The 24703-nt window shown below is 53.8% G+C and overlaps 1 protein-coding gene across 3 annotated transcripts; it reads right to left on the bottom strand.

Moving 5' to 3' along the window:
* Positions 1-864: 864 nt before the first annotated feature.
* GSG1L (GSG1 like) lies at positions 865-24168 on the bottom strand. Of its 3 annotated transcripts, none has more exons than XM_083413902.1 (7): positions 23778-24168; positions 13687-13734; positions 11826-11978; positions 9720-9831; positions 8090-8260; positions 2089-2589; positions 865-1511 (listed from the first exon to the last, which is right to left on the bottom strand). In XM_083413902.1, exons 1-7 carry the CDS (start codon positions 24151-24153, stop codon positions 1103-1105), a joined length of 1770 nt encoding a protein of 589 aa, XP_083270028.1. In that variant the 5' UTR covers positions 24154-24168; the 3' UTR covers positions 865-1102. The 3 variants fall into 3 exon arrangements, with proteins under 3 accessions (XP_083270028.1, XP_083270027.1, XP_083270029.1); XM_083413901.1 differs by having other exon boundaries at positions 1044-1506; positions 2081-2589; XM_083413903.1 differs by having other exon boundaries at positions 1044-1508.
* Positions 24169-24703: the final 535 nt, after the last annotated feature.

Here is a 24703-nt window from a genome sequence, read left to right as displayed (position 1 = left end):
AGGCTAGATGAAAAGGAGCCTCGTTTCCTAGTAAGTCCTCCTTGTGGGGATCTGCCCCACTTCCCATCCTTCCACCCCTTCCCACAAGGAGAAGAAAAGCAGGGCTGCCTTCTCCTCATCTCCTCCCGGTGGGGGGGAGCATAAGACCCCTCGCAGCAGCGGAGGCAAGCGTGGAGCAGTGCTGGCCCCCCGCCTTCCTCCCCCCGCCCCCCGCAGGCAGCATTGGGGGAAATGAATCAGGCTGACATTTCTATTAGCAACCAGCGAGGAGGATGCGTGAAGGAGGAGGCTGGCTCTGGCCAGGATTATTTATCCCAGTTAGGGCTGTCAGGAAAGCGAAATGGTAGTCAGTCATCCATGGCCAGAGGACGGGCATTGCCCCCCCCCCAGCACTGGCTTTCTCTCACCCCCCCCCCAAGTCAGTGGCCTTTGCAGAAGAAGAAGTCGAGGTTCTCTTGGTGCTTTGAGCCATCCCACCTTCCCCGAGGGCACACAAACCCAGCCAGGTCATGTTGGCTGCCCCTTAATCCCCAAGTGCCTGTTGTGTAAGACTGGGAGGCCGAGTTTGCGGCGCAGGCAGTGATCTGTAAGTGCCGACAGCCAGCTATGGCAGGGAAGACCAGAGAGAGAGAAGGGGGTCAGACGCACGGCTGGCCAAGGCCGTGGCCCCCTCTTACGGCCCCCCACAGGAGAGCCCTGCCCCAAAGAAGGGGTCAGCATCTGCCAAAGCTTCCCCCACAGCAGGACACACCATCCATCGCCTTGAAGCAGCTGCACTGACTGCAGCATCCGAGGACGGAATCCCTGAGACTGCAACACAAAAGCCTTGACTAAGTATCAGCGGCACAGAAAGCAGGAGGCAACTTTTTAAAAAACAAAACCAGCAATATTTAATACATATCTGTCGTCTTCTTTTTTAAAAAAGCTATGAATGAATATATGCTGTGTTCTGCGGACTCAGGGTTGTCCCAAGCCAGCTCCACCTGCTTCTCCCCAGGCCTCTAGCGGGGGCAGGGACCGTGGGTGGGAAAGGGCAACCATGGGTGGGGCCAGAGTCGCCCCCCGGCCTGCTGGCCCTTTGTGCCCAGGGGCTTGGGCCTTCCTACACGCCCAGCTGTGTCCTCTCCCGCAGGGCCTGGCTGCTCATCCCAGGGAAGATGCTCTGCAGGATGTCGCAGTAGACCGTGTAGAGCTCCGGGTCCATCTGGGGTCTGGGGAGGGTCCTGGAGTTGCAGGCCTGGTCGGCCGCCGCCAAGTGCTGCAGCAGGTAGACGTCGCTGAAGAGCAGCGCCAGGATCTTGTGGGCGGCTTTGCAGGGGTCCTTCTCGGACTGGACCAGGGCCTTCAGCTCCGTCAGGGTGTAGCCGTTGTAGCGCTTGCTCTCCTCGGCCAGCGGCTGCACCGTCTCCCCGATGTGCCGGACCTTCCACCGCAGGCACTTCAGCTCTTCCCGGACCTCCTGCAGCTCTTGCTCCACCGCCAGCAGCTCCTGACGGGTCACCAGGCCTCTGCTGGGAAGAGAGAAAGGGAAGGGTGGGCCTCATGCGCTGAGCAGCCCCTCCCTCTGCCAGCGCTGCTTGCGCCCCTTTCGTGCCAGCTGCTGGGAGAGGGATGGGAAGTGCCTTTGTGCCGGCCACAGAGGCGGTGCGCACGGCAAGAAAACATTCCTTGCACATCACGGGCATTTCATGCGCCACACATCCCAGGGGAGGGGGCACCCCATTCAACTCTCTTTTAGGTCTGCAGGACAACAGCGTCACAGGCACACAACACTCTTCCCCTTGCCGCATTTTTCTAAAGCGGTGCCTGGGACCATATAGAGAGCCTCTTGCCGTTGCCATGGCTGAACTCTGACGCTGCAGCTCAGTACGAAGAGGCAGGTGTTGGCACCCACAACACCCGCAAAGCACCCAGCAAGAGCCCCAAGATGGCACCTCGGCCGCTTCCTGGATGAATGAGGCGGAACAGCTCCCTCCTTGACACTACCATGGGACTCATTCCTACAGAGCTGAGCAGAGAGGCTCTCGCAATCCCCGGTGCAGAATCAGCCCCCCTTTTGGCAGCAGGCCCCTCACGCAACCCACAAACCTCTTCAAGTCCTCATCCTGAGCTGCTCTCATGTCCTCTTCTGCCAGCTTCACATGCCCAAGAGGCTGGGCACGCATCTGCCTTGCCAGCTGGTTTCCTGATGCCGCGGCCAGGAACTCTCGGCTCTCAGGAGGATTGCCATGACGAGGCAGCAGGGCTCTGCGCATCATGTTCTCTGGCACCAGGTTGGGCCTGGGTGGGGCTGGGTGGGACGCCAGCCTTGAGGGTTGGCGAGGGCCCAGGGGCCCAGGTCCTGCTGCCGACACCCCCGCCTGCGCACTTGGATTCAGGCGGCCGTGCTCAGCAGTCCCTCGAGCGGTGGCTGTGGCCGCATCCAGATGCCTGGCTTCAGGGGAGGCGAGGCGGCTGCTGGGCTCCGACGAAAGCGAGGAAGAATTGGTGGTGCTGGTGGGAGAGCTGGACGGGGCCTGCGAGGCGCTCCTCTGCCCATCGTGGCTCCTGGCGTTTTGCTGCTGCTTCACAGCTGTGTGTTGTGCAGCCCTGCAAGAGACCAAGAGCTTTCACTCGCCTCCTGGCCGGCACATTTCGGGTCCCGTGAGCAAAGGCCGCAGCTGCTCCAAATGCATGCATCTCTCCCCACTCAAAGACAAATTGCGGGGGGGGGGGGTTGCAATGAGAATTTTGGGGGCAGGTGTGCCCTTCCGCCCAAAACGCAGCCAGCCTCCCTTGCCGCCAGAGATTCCTTCAAGCCGGATGTGCGCCTCCTCCCATCTCATGCCCCCAAGGCGACTGAAAGAAGCACTGAGGCAATCAAAGTGTCCCTGCACAAGCAGAGGTAGAAGAGGAGGATCCAGTCTACACTGGGGGGAAAGGATGGCAGGGCTGCAGCAAGCGGCCTCAGCTGCCCAGAGGAAGCTGCCTGGGCCTGGGCAACCTCGCTCATTGTGGTCCACACTGACAGTGATCCAGGGTTTCAGGCAGGGCTCTGCCCCAGGCGTAAGGAGATGCTGCTAGGGATCACGGCTGGGACTTCCTGGGTGTACAGCAGCTGCTGCCCCCCCCCCCCGGGCTACAGTCCTGGCTGAGGCAAAGCCCAGATGCAGCAGGAGAGGGGGGGGGGGACTCCTGGAAAACCAGCAACGTTCTGCTCCTCTCCTTGAAATCTCTCCGTTCCAGCTGGTCCTTTACAAAAGAAGCAGCCGCAGGTTTCCTTTCCCCCTCCTCCCTCCCAATCCCTTTTCCTCTACTGTTGTGTCTTTTAGACTGTGAGCTCAAACGCAGGGGCTGCCTTATCACTGGCCTTTGTAAGCCGCTCTGGGAAAGCGAGATAAAGGTGCTTTAAAGGAACAAGTCCCTGTCACACAGACATGGTAAATGTGGCGGAAAGGACCGTCCTGGCTGGATCCCTTTTGTCCGGGAAGGTTATAGGAAGGCAGCTTGATTCCACGTGAGTCAGGCATACACAGTCCCGTCCCCCGTCCCCCCCAGCACACAGCTCAGCCACAGAATCAAGGTGCCAAGTCAGAGGGGCAACACAGCCCATCACAGAAGCACGGAATTGTTGAGTTGGAAGGGACCTCCAAGGATCATCTAGGCAGCTAGGGAATCCCTGAGCGATGGCCATCCAACATGGTCACTCAGGTGAAGAACTTTGGGTCTCTGGGTGTGTGTTTTTTTTTGGGGGGGGGGGGTCAGCTGCATATTGATAAATTCACTTTGGGCAACTGAAGCTGATTAGGAGTTGTTGTGCAAGAAGCCCACATCCCCCAAAGTTCAGAAAAGGTAAGTGACTGGAAAACTGGGCTAACTCTGGAAAGTGGGGTGTAAATAATAAGCAATCAGTAAAAAAGAACTGGCAGCCCCCTTTTCTGTCTTTGCCCACAGGGACACCACCTGGTCCCTGGAGATCAGTGAAACAGACAAAGCAGAACTCGAATGGTACAGAGAAGATGATGCCCACCCCGTCCACGTGGAGGTGCCAGCATTTTGGGTGGGGGCGCGTGTGCCTGGTCACGCCAGGCCTGGGCTGATCATCTCCCTGTGGCACTGGAGGGCAGCAGAGGAAAGGGCAGGGGCGGCATTGGCTCCCCCAGGGCTGGGCCCTGGCTCAGGTGGCTTCCATGGCCGGGCAAAGCTGGCACCTGCCTCTTGGCTCAGCCGTGAGGTTCCGCCAGAAACAGGAAGCCTTTGAGTGCCAGGTGCCCTCGGGGAACAGAAGAGGCACCAGGGAGAGTTCTGGATTTAGACAGCCCTTCGACCCAAGAGGCTCTTCTGACATCCACAAAACGTTACTCTGAAGGGCAACTCACACTCCTTTACTAAATCACCCAGCAAGACGCACGGCGGCGGGCCAAACAGGATTTCCACAGCCCACAAAGTCGACACAGAAGCATCAAGCAATCAGGCACCTCTGCCTCTGGTTCAGAAATGAGCCCAGCCCATTTTGCTATTGGCAGGAGTCCAATTGGGGAGGTGAGAGGGGCAGGCCTGGTTGGAAGCCCTCCAGTCATCTATCTCAGGCCCCCCCGCAGGATTAATGCAAGGGCAAAGGGGTGCAGGGAGGGGGGGTCAATGACATGAGGAGAGTCACCCGGTCGAAAAACAGGAGTGGCCACCCGTGCAACCCTTTCGGCCATGAGAACCAGCCTCCACCATCCAAAATTGCTCTCTGTTCGCAAGGCGAGCTATTGGTGGACTGAGCCAAAGAAGCTTTGCAAAACCTGAGCCATGAGATCCTTTGCAAATTAAGGCGCACTTTGCTAAACCTCAGCTGCGTGAGAGAGCCATGCTGGGCAATTCCTTGTTCCCCATGCAAACGAAGCAGGCGGAGCCCGAATGACAAATGCAGCAGGACAAGACAGATGCAGCTCCCTTTGGCTTTCAGTGACATGAAGACAAGCACAGATGGTTTCCCCCCCACACACACAAGACTGAGGTTTGGGCCACACTGCTTGCCCCTTGAAGCGAGGCTGACATCACAGAAGGCAAGGCTTCAATGCCCCGAGAGACAGGGTGAAGTCAGGAATTGGGGGTGGGGGCGCCCCTCCAAAAGAGCCAAGAGGAAGGGGGCTGTGTGGCCTCGGATACTGAGGCCCTTGGCAGTCTGTGCCGCCCCACATCCTGCCCCCCTGCAACAGGCCTGCCGCCCCGGAGAGCTGCCATGCAAGACAGACAGCGAGTCAGAGACAGGCGGCACTTACTATTGGAGGAGTAGCCATGGAGACATGCTAGCCTCACGTCCCCAGTCTCACCTCTTTCCTCCTCCAGCCTGGAAAAGAGAACATACAAGGCGCGCCTTGAGCAGGAGCCGACTCCCCCGCCGGATCGGGGCCCGGGAGGAGCCCAGTCACCTCCACAGCGACACAGTCAGGCCCTTGGGTCCATCTGGCCCAGCGGTGCCCACACTGACTGGCAGCAGCTCCTCTCCAGGGTTGCAGAGCTACAGCCAGATGCCTCTTCCTCCTTCCTCACATGCAAAGCAAAGGCTGGGGGGGGGGTCAGGAAAAGGGGGCACTGTTTCTACCTCTCTGCCTTCAAAAGGGTGTGGTCTGGGGGTGCAGCCATTCCAGAACTGAACCCCCACAGCCCTGCCCTGCCCACGGCTGCAGGATCCCAGAAGATCAGATGAGATCACCTTCCCCATATCTCCCCCCAATGCGGAATTGACCCTGCTACAAGGGACACACACCCTTTGCTTTTGTAAGAACTCGGACCACACTCTGTCTAGGGAGGTCCAGCAGGCTGCCTGTAGGCCACTGCTGCAAGAGGAAGAGCCCAAGAAGGACTTTTGCCGGGAAACGTCACCAGAATTGGTGACGCTCCCCTACAGTTCCTTCCGGCTTTGTTCCCAGGGACAAGCCCCGATCCTCTGCACCCCACCAGCCCAGGCTGGTCAAGGAGCAGGACAGGCCTCTTTCAACACTTGCCATGGTTCCCTTCATCACCTCCGTTTTGTTATGAGAATTCTAAGAGCTCCAATAGAGAATAAATGCTCATAAATGTACAAGGCAAACACACATACAGAAGTATATACTCCACGTGTCTGAAATAGCACAGGAGAACAATCCTGAAGCCATTTTGACTCTCCCAAATGGACCTCAGATATTTCTCTGCAAGGAGGAAGGAAATGGGAAAAGCTTTCCAATGGTCTTTGAACTGTAGGGACTGCTTACACCTCCCTGTAAATACAGTCTGGCAAGTATCTGTTAAACTTAGCAAACTGTATGTGCAAGAGATTCAGGAACTAAAGTACTGACCACCTCCAAGGAATGGCCAGGAATGGCCAGGCTACCCAGAACATGCAATCAAGTAAGGCATCATCAGTTATCCTGGCAGACTGGAGAGAAGCAACACTCTCAAATTTCTACTGGAGACAGTCTCCTTCTGTGATGTATGTATGATGTTTTGTGGGGTGGTCTTGGGCTACAGGGTGGGCAATTTCAAAAGTCTTTATAGAGGCCTGTGCACCATTGTTCTGGGTCTCTCTTGCCTCCTTGCAAGGAGGGAGGGAACTCTATTGCAACAGAAAAATAAAGACCTGCCTTGCTTTCACTGCATCTGCCTCCATCCATTCATCTCATCTCGGTCCCTTGGGGAGCTGGGCAGCAAAAGCCAACCACCCCTAATTTCCTCTATCTGTTTGCAAGCCCCATCCATCCTCACAAGGCAGGCCAAGCCCTTGAGTTACCAGCAAGAAAAGGGGAGGGGAGCAGGGAAATATCCCGTCGTGCAACCAGCTGTCACTGTTGCAAAGCCCCTGCGCTTGACCATCAAGATGCCCAGAACAAGGCGGGAGAAGGAGAGGTTCTCTCTTCCCAACATCAGCATTGCTGTCACTTAAATGGGGGGAAATAGAACTGCGGGGCTTTCAGACAGCAAACATTAAAATACAGGACTCTTCCCTTCCTGTCGTTGCTTCCTGGCTGGGGTGTAAGGTCAGCAGGGAAAAGATTCTGCTCATATCTTTGCAAGAGAGATTTTGAGAAGCTGGAATCTGCCAGGCGACCCCAAGGCTCTCCCAACCGGAGGAACCCCAGGTAATGCTTTGCCCACTTCGTCCAGGTACAGAGGCTGCCTCTTGACTGCTCCCTGCCCCAGTCAAAAGGGGGGAAACCCCAGGGCCCAGGTGGGGGGAGGGTGGCACCTCCAGGAGGTTCGTGATCACTCCGACTTGGTGCATCAGGGATGGTTTTGATGGCTGCTGCCTCCCCCCCCCCACCTGCTGCCTCCTAAGCCAACACAAGCCGGGCCTGGAGAGATCTCCTTCCCAAGGTAAGCAGAAAAGAGTCGCCGCAGTGGCCCCTCTTCTCTCCCTGCCTCCCTTTGCGAGCTTCGAATCACAGCGTCACAGAGCTAAGTTTGTTCCCAACAGATCTTACACCAAAGCCCTTCCGCTCCAGCCAGTCATCACCTTCAGATGAGCTTCAGACAGCCAAATTCATTCATTCCACCAAATGTCACTTTCAGTAACCCGGGTCATCTTCTCCAGCTAGATTACAAACCCAAATTATTGGGGGGCCCGGGTAAAGATTTGGGGGCCCCCGCCGCACTGGCCAACCAATGGCAACGTCCTTGTGGGCGAAGGTGAGCAAGAGTCAAGCCTCTCGAGGAGTCAAGAAAGAGACAGAGAGCGCCCTAATCTGCAGGTTGCCATCTGATTGGATTTGACCCTGATCTCATTTTAGGAGGTATTTTAATTGATTGCCTGATTTTATGTTGATGTGTTATACATTTGATGTTAGCTGCTCTGAGCCCGGTTTTGGACAGGGAGGCGGGGTATAAATATTATTATTATTATTATTATTATTATTATTATTATTATTTGGGGCGTTTCCTCTCCCATCGAAAGGAAGCTGCGCCTTGCTCAGAGGAAAGGAGGAGCCCCCTGGTTGGGGCACACCCCCCCCACCCAGAGGGATCCTTGCCCTCTGCATGCCCACCCTGCCTCCCCAAGGAGGAGCAGGCGTGATGCTTGCCAGGCTCCCCCTCCCCGCCCCACAGCCCCCTTCCCACCCGGCCCTCCCAGGCCAGCCCCACTGACCTTCCGTGGAAGTAGGTGATGGGCTCGTGGTGGTCCGCATAGGCAGCCTCTTCGGGGAAGCCTTGCTCAAAGACTTTGCGCTTGTGGCGGAACTCAATGACCGTCTTGGTGTAGGAGTTCAAGGTGGTGACGGAGGCAGCCATGCAGCAGGTGAAGGAGCCCCAGGCCAGGCTGCAGAGAGAGAGGGGGGAGAAGGGAGAAAGGGGGCTGGGTGGCAGACCCAGGACCAGGACCCCCCACCCCCAGCAATGCCTCTCTCTGGTACTGGGTCCCAAGGCAGCACAGGGCCCATCCTGGACATTCACTCATTCATATTTATATATTTATGTCAGGTTCCTACTGCAAGACCGGACAAACGCTAGAACATGAGCAGTGGCAAAGTTTTTATCGGTGGTTGCAAGAACCAATGATCTCTTTAAGTCTGAACAAAATGCTTGTTTAACCTGGAGGTAGGCTGTCTGAATTGTGCATCGCGTTGTAACAATTTGTTGGGTCTCTGGACCGTAATAAAGATTGATTGATTGATTGGTTGATATATTTAATTTGCATGTCACCTTTCCACCAAACGGTGCTCAAGGTGGCTCATAGCAATCAAACAAATATAATAATAATCGAGTCAAAGGTATAAAAATAAGGGGATTGTTTTGAAATATATCTATTCAAGCAACGGTGTCGGGGGGGGGATTAAGAGGTGCTGAAAATAAACTTCACAAAGAGGGAGAAATTAGTCAGGGAAGAACTATTATTTTTAACGACAATAAATAAAGTGGAAACAACATAGTATGGAGAAAAGGAACATGAAGAAGCCATCAGGAGGTGCGGTGTGTGTGTGTGTGTGTGTGTGGTGTGTGTGTAAAGTCATAGAATCATAGAGTTGGAAGAGACCACAAGGGCCATCGAGTCCAACCCCCTGCCAAGCAGGGGTCAACCTGGAGAAAAAGAAATTTATGGTGGGAAATGTTTTTTTGGTGACTGGTATAGTATTTTGAAAAGCAAAATGCAATGTATGTAAGAATGAATATAGTATATATAACTAATGGGAATAGAGGAAGATATTTGCATATGTATATGTAATTGTGAAATGCAATAATAATAATAAATACAGTTAAAACAGCCACAGGACATCAAGGAAAGAATATTAAAACAGGAAAGTAAAATCTTAATTAAATGACCTTTGGGGGCACAGCCCCCCCCCCCAGCTCAAGGCGAGGCACAACAAAGCACCGCCCAGGCACATTTCCCCCCCCTCCCGGCAGTGGATGCCCAGGACTGAGCTCCTTCCTTAGACCCAGACTCTTGGCTCAGGAGAAGCAGCCCCTTTTCTTCACGCTTGCCCTGTCCTTCCACCCTGGGGGATGCAAAAGAGGAAGGGATGCCCACGGACCCCTCCCCTGCAATTCCAGAGGTGCCAGGAGGCCTGTGGGACTCCAGGAGACTGGCAGGAGCCCAAACAAGGCAGCCTGATCCTTGGCCATGGCTGGATAATGGAGTTGGGGTGGGGGAGAGAAAGGTCTCTGCCTGCAGAAGCCTCCTGTGCTTTGCTCTCCTGATAGCCCATCGCTGGGCCAGCAGAGTCCTCTGTTTCCAAGCCACGCAGAGCCAGGCAGAGCCTTCAGCCGCTCAGTCTCACCAGAAGGACCAGCCGTAGTCCCACGAGTGTGGCCTCCAGTCTTCCGGGCCGAGGCTGACCGTCACCTGGAACACCTGGGTGTACATCATGTGAGCCACCATTCCCAAGAGCCCTGCCAGGAGACACATGTGGGATGCGAAACAATAGCAGTCAAGTACAACATTCCTAGAGTGAACATGTTTACACATGGGGAGGAATGTTTGTCCAGCCAGCAGGTCAACTTCCTGTTTCCTTCTGGGCTGGGACAGACTTCCTCTGCATGTGACGAGAGGTGGGCATGGCCTCACCTGTGCAGGTAACTAGAAAAGCACAGGGCAGGGCAGCCATCTCTCTCTCTTTGACTACATGCATCAAAGAAGCAACATCTGCTTAGCCAAAGATGCCCTCTTGGCCTCCAGCCCAGAGAGGACAAAGGGACTGTCTTCTTATGAGATAGTTTCCAGGTGTATGTTACTTTTCAAAGCTAAGTCTGCCTTCTGGGATCCAATTGTGAACAGAATGTGAGTAAACTCTTTTTATACTTTTATAGAACACTGTGTCGTGTCTTATCTTTTATGAGGGAATAAGGGGGAAATACCAGAACAGTTATTATAGAGGCTTTAGCGAGCCTGAGCAAACGCATCCTCTGTGAGTTTAAAAAGGGGACTGTTACTCTGCTAACTTGTGAACTTGTTAACACAAGTTAGAAAGGCTGTAATCAAACAATATATCCTCTCCTCCATCCCTGAACATTCCCACAACACAGACCCAAAGGTTTGCATCGCTGGGACAGGGGAGACCCTGAGGCTGTCTTGGAGCCAGGCCCCCATCGAGCCCAGCAACTGTGGGGCAAGCTCCCCATCACCAGAGACCCACCTCCCTCTGCAGCTGGAGATGCTGCCAGGGACCAGCCCTGGGACCTTCTGCAGGCCAAGCAGGTGTCCTGTCGCTTGGAGGGGGGGCTGTAGCTCAGCAGTACAGGGAACCAGGCAGAGGGCCTTCTTGGTAGCGGCCTCCACCCTGTGGAATTCCCTCCCATCGGATGTCAAGGAGACAAGCAACTATCTGGCTTTTAGAAGACATCTGAAGGCAGCCCTGTTTAGGGAAGTTTGTAAGGCTTAAGGTTTTATGCTTTTATATATGTTGGGAGCCGCCCAGAGTGGCTGGGCCAACCCAGTCAGATGTGCAGGGTACAAATAATAAATTATTATCATCATTATTATTTGTGAGCGAGAAGTTCTGGGTTCAAGGCCCCGTGTGGCCAGGCAGTGAAAGTGCCCTCTGCCGAAGGTCAGCATGGAATGCAGTGGACCAAGGTGGGTCCAGCTCAGAGCAAGACAGCCTCATATCTGGGAGAGGAACGAAATGGTCTTCACTGATGACCCCAGCCTCAAAAACAAACCCTTCCAGCTCAACCAAGGAGCTGTTTTCTTTTTTCTTTTTTAATTTAGTTTTATTTTTTTGTCCTTGTGTGTCAATTTTATTAGTATTTTCCACATAACAACAACACAAAAGATATCGAAAAATAACAAAACACAAAAACCAACATTCAAAAAACAAAACAAAAATCCATATCTTACAAGTTAATAATATAAACACTAAAAAGAAAAACAAACATTGACTTCCACCAATCCCACAGCACCTCCTTTATCTCTCATTGTGTCTTCCTGTTTTCCTTATCGTCTCTATCCTAACATCCAGATATAAATCCCTCTTTCTTATCCTTTCACTTCACAAGGTTATTCCAGACTCGGCCAGATTACTGTCCTCCAACCTTGACATTTAGGCACTCCCATTCTTTTCTTACTTCACTTATTATGTCTGTCAATTTGGCTAATTCTAAGTATTCTGAAAGCTTGCATAACCACTCTCCCCTAGTGGGTAACTGATTCCCTTTCCAATACTTAGCCACCAGGATTCTTGCTGCAGATGTCGCGTATAAGACAAATTTAGTTTTGTCTTTTGGAATATCATCATTTAAAATTCCTAAAAGGAATGCCTCTGGCCTTTTACTATATGATATTCTTAGCATTTTCTTTATTTCTTCCACGACCAAGTAGCTGTTTTCACCTTGCAAGGAGTGTAGCTACTTTGGGGAATATTTCCTGGGCCTGCGCAGGGACCTACCTGAGAGCACCGTGAAGACAGCGGCGAAAGCGTTGAGCTTGAGCCCGTCAATCACGTTGTTGGAGTGGATGAGCTCAAGGCACATGAGGCTGAAACCGATGACCAGCAAAGCGATGTAGAGCACTTCTGACACCACCGACAGCCACAAGACTCCTGCAAGCGCACAAGGGACACCGTCAGCACCGGGAGGGCGCTCTCTCAGATCAGAGAGGCTGGGGCAGGGCAAGCTTGAGCTGCGACTCCCACACTGCAAGGGGGTGGGCTAGATGACCTTCGGGGGGGGTCCCTTCCAACTGGACAATTCTATGATCCTAAGCTGAGCAAGGGAGTTTCCAGCTGAGCTGCTGCTGGGTTGATTCCAAGCTCAGTTGGAAAACAGCCCTGCTCCCAGAACCGTGGATCTGCCCTTTCGAGGCAAAGAGAAGCAAGCGTTTTCTGGGAAGGGGCCACCAGGATGGGATGGGGGTTCATTTCATAGCCCACTGGCGGCTAGTAGCAATCATATTCCTTCATTTGGCCCCAGCCCTCCCTCCCTCCCTCCCTCCCTGGCCATGACAAGCCCACTGGTCCTCAGAGTTCACTGCCTGCCTCGGGAATGAAGAGAACAGAACGTGCGAAGCATTATTTGTTTAGGAAATTTATGTTCTGCCTTCCCCCTGAATGGTCCTCATGCGGTCTTACCAAAAAAAGAAAAAAGCAACAAAAGAAATACCCTCTAAAATCAGCATCCGAAAAATAAATACAAAGAAAGCAGCACGATTAAAAACCTCAGCACGAGCGGAGAGGGCAGATTTCGCCAAGCGCCTAAAACCACCATTTTTATTTAGAGAGCACCATCAGTGTTGGTGATGCTGAAACGAGGACAAGGTCTCAGCCCCGGGAAGCTTACAATCCAAAATTCAGCCCAATGGCAGTGGAAAGGGAAGGAGGGAAGCAACGTGCGGCCGGTGGTCTCCACGACAGGTGCTGAGGCTTGGGCAATGCCAACTGGAAGTCGGCCGTAAGGATGCGCTGCACACCTTTGCCAGGGGAGAAAACCCCACAAGCGAGGGAGGGGGGCACAAAGAGAATGGGGGGGGGCACAAAGACAGACTCACAGGAGAAAAGGCAGCAGCAGCAGCCCTTCAGGGACTCAGGCCAGCCCCAAACCTCCTGGTCCCCTCAATGTTTACCCAGTGCCAGCAGCTGCCCTGTGCCATCCCCAATCTCTGGGGAGATCTGGAAAGGCAATGGAGAGGGCCAAACAAGTAGGCTCTTTGCCACGAAAGAGGTGGGCTAGGAAGCCCCCGGCCCCTCTGGCAGCTCTGGAGGAAGGCAAAAGGCACCAAACGTGGGGCCTGGCAGGCGGAGTGGCAGCCAGGTGGCATCCCTGCAGGATCCGAGAGGAAGGAAGGGGGTCCCAAAGCAGAAGGAGCTACCAGGGCAAAGCCCAGGTGGGGCAAGACCCCCCCCCCAGCACAGGACCCTGAGTCGACAGGTCACCCCTCGTGGCTTTTAGAGGTTTGCAAAGCAGGGCTCTCGCATTGCTCTGACCTTGCCACTTCCAGCACAGGCACAAAAGGGGCAAAAGAGTCGCCAGGGAACAGCCGTTCTGCCCCCCAGTTATGAACAGGCTCCCTCCCAGCAAAGGAAGCAAGGATACGCCTGTTGCTTACAGGCAAACTGAGGCAGGACAACGGCCTTGGCTCTCCTCTGCAGAAGGACAGGATTTCTCGGTTCAGCGGTGCTGATCTCACCATCAAAAACACGGGGGGGGGGGGGATAAGAGACAGAGGCAGACAGACACGCTCCCTCCCTGCCTCTCCTGGCGCTGCCAATGTCACCTGCGCAAAGGTGACCCCGGCTGATGCGCATCTCTTACCTTTCTCGGAAGCTGGAGCAAGGTCAATGAAACTCCGGCATTTCTCACCTTGAAGAGAAGAGGAAAGGTTGGACAGGCAGACAGAGGCAGAGTGGGCATCGCCAAGTCCACAGCAAGGCTCCTCTCGCTCCTGCCCTCTCCCACAGCCCCCCAGACGGCTGCTCCTGGGAGGCCCCGTTCAGGCAGGAAGAGAGGCAGCTGGCCTTGGAAGCAGAGTCAGGCCCCTGGGCTCCCTCTGGCTCTGCCCAGCCTACACTGGTGGGCAGCGGGGGCACCCCAGGCTTCCAGGCAGCCCGACCTGGAAATGCCGTTGGGGCCTGAGCCTGGGGGCTTCTGCATGCAGAGCAACTGCTCTACGCCAGAGCTGCACAGGCCCTTTCTCCAAGCAGAGAGACCTTTCTCCCAGGAAGGGGCAGCCGGGCCGGGCCTGCCCCTTCTGCCTGCCCACAGGGCCTCTGCCAGTGCTGCCCCACCTGGGAAATGGCTGGGTCCCCTGTTTTGCATGCAGAAGGTCCACAGTCCAGCCGCCACCTCTGCTTACAGGACAAGGGAAGGAGAGAGAGGGGTGGCTGGGAAGGGATTCATCCTGCACACGGGTGGTCTTGAGCTTCAGCTAAGAGGCTGGGGGGGGCTTTTCCTGCCTGGGGCTGTGGCAAGTCCCTGGCTGCTCATCTTCAGCAAGATCTGACTCAGAAGCCCATGAGGGGCAGTTCCGAGGCTCTGTGCCAGCCTTTCTCAAGCTAGGGCTCTCCAAATTTGTTTGTTCATTTATACAGTTGCACACAGTGCCGGATTTACGTATAAGCTAAACAAGCTACAGCTTAGGGGCCCCCATTCTCTTAGGAAGAATTTAAAGGGGAAAAAACTGGATGTGCATTTCCAAAATAAAAAAAGATAAAACCCAAATCAAATAAAACCTACATACAGCAACAGTGTTTTGTTTTGTGTAGGCTCTTGTGATGTAAATCTCGGGCCCCGCCTGCTAGCCTGCTCCCTAAATATCCCTGCTTTGCTCCTTTCTATATATAGGGTGCCGACATTCTGCATGGACTCGTTTCAGGGCAACATGCGCAAATGGCTTTAGATACCTGTTAGGTCCATAATTTACCGTATAGCATATATTCAACACAAAAGACAGCAACAATTTGTTGTTGACAAAGGAGAGCTGGACATAGAAAGGGCCCCATTACCTACATCTGGCCCTGGTTGCACACCCCACAAACCAACCAACCAACCAACCAACCAACCAACCAACCAACAAACAAATAAATAAATAACAGTCTTAAAGTAAGACAAAGCAAGAGAATAATAAGCTCAAGATCAATGGCACAGGGTTGGGCCGTATTTCAGGGAAAGCCTCTTTAGGGCCCTGTAGGATTACAGGAAGAGCCGTTCAACAATGGGTCAGTCTCCCATGGAAGGCGGCAGACTCTCCTTCCTTGGAGGGTTTTAAGCAGAGCTTGGATGGCCCTCTGTCAGGGATGCTTTAGCTGAGATTCCTGCATTACAGGGGGTTGGACTGAATGACCCCCGGGGTCCCTTCCAATCCTATGACTCTGTGATTCTATGATGCTGAGGCTTCTGGGAGTCCAAAACACTTGGAGGAAGCAGGTTGGGCAAAGCTGGCCAACGCCCTCGCCTCCTTCCAGACCCTGGCAGCAGCACCCCTGAGGATTACAAGGATTGTGGCACGGCAAGGGGGAAGGGACTCCCAAGGGTCATGTAGGCTGACCTCCTACAATGACGGATGTAGTGATCAGATGGGATTACTATGAGGAATTATAAAATATGCATCAAGCCACTGTGTCCGCGATGAAAGCATTGCATTGACTGGGTTTGCTTCATTGACAATAGTTTCTGATCGAATCCCACAAGCCTCTCCACCTCTGCCATTTGCTTTCTCTACACCTGACAGGCACGTATGAGCATTCTGAAACACAGGCCAGTTGCTTCATCAGGCATCCTGGGTCATAGAGATAGTAGGGAGCTTCTTTGATGTAGCTATTGTTAGTTTAGGGCCAGGAAGAGAGTTCACAAAGAGATGGTAAATACTACCCTTCCTTCCTTCCTTTCCTGCCTGGTTATGACCTCTGGGTTTGCTGGATGCATTCCTCTAGTCCTGTTTTATTTACTCTCAGATATACATGTATGCATGCTCAGAGTAGTTTTTGTAGTTAACAGGATTTCTTCTGATCTGACGTTGTCCCACATGGTTGTTTTTTAAATGCTCAGAGGAAATCTGATTGATTCTTAAAAGCACTGTGTAAAAAGTTCTTTTGTGAATAAAACGACCTGGACCGAGGAGTGGAGAGTGATGATGATGATGATGATGATTCCCAGAGTCTTGCTGGTAAAGCCTGTGTGTGTGTATTTTATCAGAGTCCAATCCTTCCTTGTTTTGGGAACGCTACAATGTTGGGAAGCCAGAGCCCTCCCCTTCATGCCAGGCTGCCCCACCTGAGCCAGCAAGATCTCCTCCTGGCAGCCCCTCACCAAGGGGGTCTTTCTGCTCCAGCCCAAAACACTCCCCCCCCCCCCCAGGATTCAGCTTCTTAATCACCAACATGGCACACAATGCAAGATTGCATAACCATGAATAATTTTACATTGCTGAGTTATGTAACAATGGTATCTATGCAGCTATTAATAGCTTATACTATTCATAGCGTGCTAATAACAGTAATGTGTAGTGGATCTCTCTCTCTCCATCCACTTCCCCTAAAAATAAAAATGAAACCCTGGGAGGGGCATCATGTGCGCACATGAAAGGGCAGGAAAGAGCAAACTATCCCCAAGTCTGAATCCTGTTGTGTTTGCTGCTATAGCCCTATCCACCAGCTGGCAGAGAGGCAGGCAAAAACTGAACTGCTAATGAAGGGTACCTATGCCAGTAATTAAGATCCATCCACCCCCCTGAGCCACATCGCCCACATCGCCACCCCACACACAACTGCTTCAACCATCTGGCAGAGGAAAGGCCAGGGGCGTTTTGAGAGGCCTCAGCAATACAGTCATAACTTGGATCTTGAACGCCTTGCGAGTCGAACGTTTTGGCTCCTGAACGCAGGAAACCCGGAAGTGAGTGTTCCAGTTTGTGAACGTTCTTTGGAACCCGAACGTCCGACGGGGCTTCATGCAGCCAATCGGAAGCCACACCTTGGTTTCTGAAAGTTTCGGAAGTTGAACGGACTTCTGGAACAGATTCCGTTCGACTCCGAGGTACTACAAATGGTTAAACAGCAGTCTCATTACAGCCTACAGAATCAGCTTCAGTCGCTGAAACGGCTGGTGGACACAGCTGGGCACCTGCAGGAGGGGTAGCAGGCCAAGTGCCCTCTCCATTCCTGCCCCTCGCGGCTGGCACAAACCGTGAGGCAGAGGCCAGCCAGGTGGGTCCAGAGAGTAGTTAATGTGTGTGGGAGTTAAGCCCACTGCCTTGATCAAAGGGGGAGATGGTGTGGCCTCTCTTGAAGAGCCCCTCTCTGCTTCCAGAGGACTTAGAAAACTGCCACCTGGTCTCGAATACTCCTTTCTGGAGCAAAGTGACAGAGAGGGTGGTGGCTCGACAGCTCCAAAGGCGCCCAGACCCAGACATGTCTAGACCCATGGCTTGCTGGCCAGCATGACTAAACCACTTCTGGTGCAACTGGATCCTGTGACGGAAGCCAGAGCGCACGGGAACAGCAGTTACTTTCCTGCCACAGCAGTACCTATTTATCTACTTGCACTGGTGTGCTTTTGAACTGCTAGGTTAGCAGAAGATGGGACCGAGCAACGGGAGCTCACCCCGTCGTGGGGATTCGAACTGCCGACCTTCTGATCGGCAAGCCCAAGAGGCTCAGTGGTTTAGACCACAGCACCACCTGCGTCCCCAACCAGAAAGTAGCACTAGGGGACTAAGCACAGCCTGCCGGATCAGGCCAAGGGACATTTGGTCCGGCATCCTGTTCTCACAGTGGGCAACCAAATGCCCATTAAGGGAAGCCTGCAAGTTGAACAGCAGCACAGGAACATTCTCCCCTCCTACGGTTTCCATGCTCTCCCGACCATAGCTGTCATTTTCCCCCCTTTCTTGTGAGGAATCCTATTCAGAATAAGGGAATTTCCCTTTAAAAAAGGGGAACGTTGACAACTATGCTCCCGACTGAGCTACTCTCACTCACAAGGAACCTGAAAGCAAGCGGCTGGAACTGAACTTGGACTCAGCCCCCAAGTCTCATCGGCCCGGCAAGACTCCAGCTCCTTCGTTAAAAGCTGCAGTGCTAATTCCCAGCTCAGTGGCCGCAGCAAAGACTCAGCTCCACACACAAGGGAAACGAATCGCCCTGGAATGCCACGGGCCCTGGTTTTCCTTGGCACCTTTTAAAGTGCCCCTTTGGCAAAAGGAAGCCCCCAGACCGCCATTGGGCTCACAGGAGTCGACCCTAATAGCACAGGAGACACACAGAGAGAGGGGAGTCCAGGGCTGGGAATTAGCAGGGAAGGGCTGGAGAGCAAGAACTCCCTGCCTTTTTCTAACAGCAAAAGTGTCAAGTTATTTCTGGACTTTCTTCACATCTGCTACAGACGCTACAGTCGTGAAGGCCGCTCCCTGCAAGGCCCTTTCCTCCTGGCCTGGGGGGCGAGACCCACACTCACCAGCCCCACAGAAGAGGCTCCAGGGAGACCAGAGGGACCTCGCTATGCCTGGCAACAAATCCTAATTACTGGATTATTCTGCCTCATCTTTTTGTGCCTGCCAAACAGTCGTGCCATGCTTGTAATATTTTATTTTCTTGTTAATTGTGCTGTTTTAAATGTGCATTTTATATTTGACTTCACTTGGCAATGTTAGCTTTGTTTGTGTTAAATATGTATTCTGTAGCTGACCTCCTTTGTAATGTTTTATTTTGAAATCTTTGAGATGGCATTTTGGTTTCCTGTTAATTGTGTTGCTTTGACTGTGTGCTTTATAGTTGACTTTCTGCAGAAACATTTGATTCTGCATTGTTTCATTGATGTTTAGTAAGCTGTAAACCGCTTTGAGATTTTTCTTAAAAATATAAAGTGGTATAGAAATGAAATAATAATAATTAATAATAAAGATGCAAATGAGAGCATTTTGCAGCAGGCATGATGCGTGTTTCAAAGCACTTCTCTCAAAAACCTTCCATTTCCACTGCTCTTTGAATGTGTGTCCGCCCCCCCCCTTGTAGCCTTGCCCCATTGTTGTTGTTTTAATCCGAAAGCAGCTGAGCCCCCCGCAGCCCCCACTCTTTTTAAAAGTGAAGTGTGTCAACAGAAACAGCACACCATGCTGATTTATTTGGGACCTTTGCAGGAAAACTGACTCCTTCCCCCCCCCCCCGGCCCGCAATGCCTGCTGGCTCCCTGCTGATTCCATTCACTGGGTCCCCAGACGATGACCAGTTCAAGAGCCTTCTTGGAGCTTCATCAAATGCAGGTTTTCTGAAGGGCACTCGGGAAGCAGATCTTCTTCCATATTTCCCCCGCTGCCATGGCCTCAGGCACATCCTAGCAGGAATCTGTCTTTCAGTGGCCCCGGCACCCCCAGCCAGGCTTCCTCACCCAAAACTGCCCCACTGTGACTGGGGGGGGGGAGGCCTGACCTTTGACTTTAACCAGCAGCCCGGGAAGGTGACTTCCATGCCCCCCCCTCCGCACAACAAAGTGCCATCACTCCCTCTTTGCTGCTGAGGATTTATTCCTGCTATTTTTGAGCATATTGTATAACTGATCTTCTTCTAAGCTTTTTAGATTTAATTTCAGACTTGGCAGGGGAGCCGGGCAGACGCACTGCCTTTTCCCAGTCCCAAATACACCGGAATTTGGAAGGTTGTCGGTGCTCCCCACCCTGGCAGGACTTCATGCTCTGCGCCCCCCCCCAACAGCCACCACTGCTCCCCTTGGCCCACGGTTGCAAGAGGGGGGGAGGAGTGAGGTCCAGGGGGGCTGCAGCTCTTCTTCTGCTTACTTCCAGCACCTGCTTCTGGCTATGGCAGTGAAAGCATCTTTGCAAAACAGACACAGATGGAGCGTGCAGGGCTGTTTTGGCACAAACAAGAGGCACAGGCAAAACCAAGCCCTTTCCCCACCAGGAGCCCACACACCCGGGGAGAAGCTGCGCAGTCGATGCGCTGAGCTGCAGGCCTCCCTCAAAGGTCTCCTCTGAGTCAAGTTTAGACAGATGCATGGAGGAGAGGGCTCTCGAGGGCGACTGAGGCAGTGATGCTTCTGAATGAATGCCTGTTGCTAGAAGCCACGGGAGGGGAGAGTCGCTCCTGTGTTCGAATCCTGCTTGCTGGTTTTCCACAGGCACCTGGTTAGCCACTGTGAGAACAGGATGCCGGACTAGAGGGGCCATGGGCCTGATCCAGAAGGCACTTCTTACAAGTGCATTTATGACCAACACTCCAGACTTCGGCAGGAAAAGCTCATAGCAACTCTGAGACTGACGGTGGCTTTTAGAGTTTCAGAAATTTAAGTGGCTCAGATAAAGAGACTACCTGAGAGTCGCTGCTCAGAGTAGGCTCAAGCATCTGCAGGAGGCCCTGGGTCCCAATCCTTATGTTATAAGAACTCTAAGGTCCCAAACATAAAATAAACGTTCATAAATGTACAAGGCAAACACATACATAAGTATATAAACCATGTATCTGAAATAGTACAGGAGAGTAATCCTGAAGCCATCTTTCAGTGACTTCAAATGTTCCTCTGCAGTAAGGGAGGCAACTCCCATCTTAAGAGCATATGTGTGTATGGATATGGTGAACCTGTGACCTGGATTCAGGAATTAAAATATTGACCATCACAAAAGAATGGCCAGGCTGCCCAGGTAAAGCAATCAGTGACCATTAACAGATATTCTGGCAAACAGGATTTCTGCTGCAGATGCCTCCTTCTGTGATGTATGAATGATGTTTTGGGGGGTGGTATTGGGCTACAAGGTGGGCAATTTCAAAAGTCTATATAAGGGCTTACGCACCATTTTCCTCCTCCCTCCTGCGTGGGGTGAGTGAGGACCCTGTTGCAACAGTATAATAAAGATCAGGCTTACTAGCTGTTTTGCTTCTCAATATTATCCCTACCGATAGTGAACCCTCTTAAGGACTCTATACGGGCTCTTGGATACCCCATAAGGGAAAAGGAGCAGGTTTTTTCTGTAACACCTCGTACCCTGGGTAGCAGCAAGAGGTGCTGGAAGAGCCCCCCCCCCCGCTGGAGACCCCAGAGAGCTGCTGCTCCTCTGAGGAGACAAGGCTGGACCAAGGGTTCTTCTCAGACCTCCCAGCCTTACACGCTGCCTTGGGAAAGCCTTCTTCTGGCTACGCAAGGCGTCCCCCTGCAGCCCAGTTCCCCGGGGATGATGGAGGGGGGGGGGCTAGGGAGCTTTGCCCTGCTCAGGAACTGGAGCAATTATTCCCTCCCTGATGACTGATGAATCAAAGCATTAACGCTGCTTATCTCGACTACAGGACAAGGTTTCCCCAGACACACACAGCTGATTATAAGAGAGCCACAGTTTAACACAGAGCTCAGCGCTCCATGAAGCGAAAGCCAAGATGCCTGGGTCGCTTGGCAGCCCCACACCGCCTGAGTCTGCAGGGAAAGGGAGGCTTCAGCCCCTCAAGCTGAGCAACTTCACAAGTACGCGTACTTGTGGAAGGATAAGAAAAAAGTACATAAAGGTTTTGGGGACCACATTTTCCGGGGCCCATTAATCGAAGTTTGGGATAGGTATAAAAACCTATTAGAACCTAAAGTACCACACTGGCTATCCCCATTAGAGGTTATGAGTGTCAAAAAAATTAATATGAGAGGCGATTGGGCGACATACAGCCAATTGCTAGTGAAAGAAGGAGGAAAATGGAAAATGAAACCATATGAACAAGTCAAAAAGTATGTTTATGATTGGTTGCATTACTATCAGGTGAACGAAATGTTCAGGAAAGATGTAAGAGAATGGGGTTACATAGATAAAGACTTGGAGGTCCAAGTTGCTAGATTATGCTGAACTGGATAAGATGACTGGAAAGATTAGGTATTTAAGAGACCAAAAGTTTACAGAAAACTGGGGGAAATTTGTTAAATATCTGGAGAGTATAAGTGATGGACAAATTACGCTAGAAGGCTTTAAAAGAGCACTGTGAATATATGAGAGACATTGTCTAAAGGAAAGTGATGGAAAAATATATTTAATGGCAATGGCTAAAAAAAGAAATGCGAAAATTGAATATGGCTACGAAGGATTTGCGGAAAAGCTGAGGGAAGTCAAAAATCAATGACTAAGAGATTGTAATATGAAAAGTGAAATATATTTTGTATGTTTGTTATGTTTTGTTATAAATTAATAAAAAATTATTTAAAAAAAAAAAAAAAGCTGAGCAACTTCCAGACCTCAGAGAAGCTGCGCAGCTGCCGGCAAGCTCAGCCCCGGTTGCTCCTTTGCTGGAAGGCTTGCACAGCCCAGGGGAAGGGTCCTGGCAGCTCAGTGGCAGAGCAAGTGCCTTGCAGGCAGAAGGTCCCAGGTCCATCTCCAGGTGGGGCTGGGAGGGACTCCTGCCAGAATCCCTAGAGAGCAGCTGCCGGTCAGTGCAGACAGTGCAGAGCGGTGTGGGCCAATGGTCTGGCTTCATAAGGCAGCTTCATGTGTTCCAGATAAAAAGGGGGTGCACGCACCCATGGAATGCCCTGGTGAAGTTGTGGGGTGCTTTGAAGGAGCTCGGGGGAGATCAAATCAAGAGCTTTGCTTGAGATGCAAGGAGCAGCTGGCGGGGGTGTCCATTACTGTCTCAACCATGGCAGGCTTAAACTCTCCCACCTTCCCACTCCCCCCCCCCCAGCTGCCCAGGCTGCTATTTAACTTCTTTTTCCAAAAAAACTACCATGCTGGTTTATTTCACCCGCACAACTAGTTTGGCACTGATGTAACTTGCAGGTTTTGGGGAATGTTTCTCGTGTAGAATCAGAAACAAAGTTGGGACTCCAGGACTTAATTGCCCAGCATGTTTTAAAGGTGGGGGGACCCTCAGACACACTTCTAAGTGAGCAGGTGAACTGCGCCATGCTTTGCTAGGAGACAGGAGGGCAGCCGCAGCTGGTTTGCGGGGGAGCCACGAAGCAGGGGTGTCCCAGGGGACCAGGAGAGCCTCCGGCTGCTCCATCCGTGGCTCGCAGCAAAGAGGGGGGCACGGCCCCCGGCAGGACTCAACGCGGAGGGGGACAAGCCCATGAGGAGGCACAGGGCTCATCCATACTGCCATCTCATATGGACAGGAAACTCCCCGGACCTCCGTTGATTCTTTGCTGTCCATATTGCCGTCTTTCGGCTCCTCCAACCTGGGTTTTCTCATACCAGGGATATTCTGAGGCTCCCAGAAAATCCGGGCCGCGGCAGAGGAAAGTGTGCGAAGGCAGGGATTTGGAGGAGAGCAGCCTGGGAGCCAGCGGAGGATACATGGAGGCCCGGGATGCCTCTTCCCGGTCGGGATGAGCCCGGAGCCTCGGAGCACTTTGCCCTCGACCAAGAGCGCTGGAACGACCCTCCTGCGCGGCGCAGGGATGAGGGAACCAAGGAAGGGGAAGGGGCGGCCCGCGAGGGGGGCATTGGCCTGGGCTCCTGGGGAGCCCCCATCCCTGCGCTGTGCTTGAGGCCGGACCCCCTCCTCGCAGCCAGGGTTGGCCGGAGCGGGCAGAGGCCGCCTTGCCTGCTGCCTGCGACGCTGCCCGTGCCAACGCGCCATCCGCCGTCGCCACAGCAACGCCAGCAGATGCTGCAAGGCCGGGCAGACTTACCTGCGCGTAAGCGCCACTCAGCTACGGTGGGATTACTTCCGAGGAGGCCTCGGCTGCAGCAGCCCAAGCCTCCCTCCGAGTCCCAGGCAGACGGGCAGGGTGACTGGCGCCCTCCCGCCCGGCCAGAAGTCCAACAGAGCCGGGCCCTGGAGCGCCCCCCCCCCCCACCGCGAACAGCGTCCCCTGCCGGCGGGGCACGAAGCCTCTCGGGCGGCGGATGAGCCCGGGCCTTGGGGAGGTTGCTGCGCGCGGTGCCCTTGTCCCGCCGCAGGCTTCTCCGCCCCGCAGGTACTCACCGGGCGTGTTGATGTTCTCCTCGCACGAGTACCAGATGCCGGCGTGGAAGTACCTGAAGAGGAAGCGGTCGTCGCCCGTCTCCCAGCTGTAGTGCACCACGTTGGAGGCGGGCGGCGAGGAGCCGTTGCGCGCCGTCTCGTTGGCGGCGGCTTCGTAGCCGTAGTCGAGGCAGTTGGTGCGCTTGTGGGGCCCGCAGGTGGGCTTGGGCACCCGCTGCGTCCCTTCGCACCAGTGCGTCGTGCCGAAGGCCGTGGCCGAGAAAAGCAGCGCCAGCAGGTTGAGCCCCACGGCCAGCAGCGCCCGCGCCCGACGGCCCCCGACGCGCCCCGACGGGGCCCCGCTCCCGCCCGCCGCCGCCGCTGCTGCTGCCTTCATGCTCGCCCGCGCCACGCACCAGGCAGGCGGCGCCGGCGGCGGAGGAGGCGGCCTGCCATGGCTCGGAGGGGGCGCGCGCCTCGGGCTCAGCCGGCGCGCCACTGGCCAGCCAACGCCGCCGCCGCCAGGGCCAGGGAGGCCGGCCCGCCCCGGAGGGAGGGCCTGGCGCCGCCTCTCCCGCCCCGGGGGCGGCCCCTCCATCGCCAGCAAGGGACGGGAGGAGAGGCCGGAGAGGAGGCGGGCGGCGGGAGGGGGCGCGCGGGAGGCGGCTGCTAGGAATCGCGGGGCGGCGCGCGGTTCACTTAGGGAACGCCCTGCCGCAGGAGTGGCCAGCAATTTGAGCGGCTTTAGAAGAGGATGGCGTGGGACCAAGTCCTGGAGGAGGAGAGGGCGATTGATGGCTAATGGCCAGTATGGCTCGGCTCTGCCTTCGTGGCCGGAGGCAGCAATGCTTATGAATGCCGGTTACTAGAATCGGCTAGTATCCCCCATCTTTTCTTCGTGCAGCTGGTTCTTCCTGCCTCAGTGCTGGACCTGACATTTGTCCCCA

Source organism: Podarcis tiliguerta (assembly GCF_965153285.1).
Source record: "Podarcis tiliguerta genome assembly, chromosome: 14".
NCBI lineage: Eukaryota > Metazoa > Chordata > Lepidosauria > Squamata > Lacertidae > Podarcis > Podarcis tiliguerta.
The sequence above is the reverse complement of the archived record's forward strand: the minus strand, read 5'-3'. Positions and strand labels throughout refer to the sequence as shown.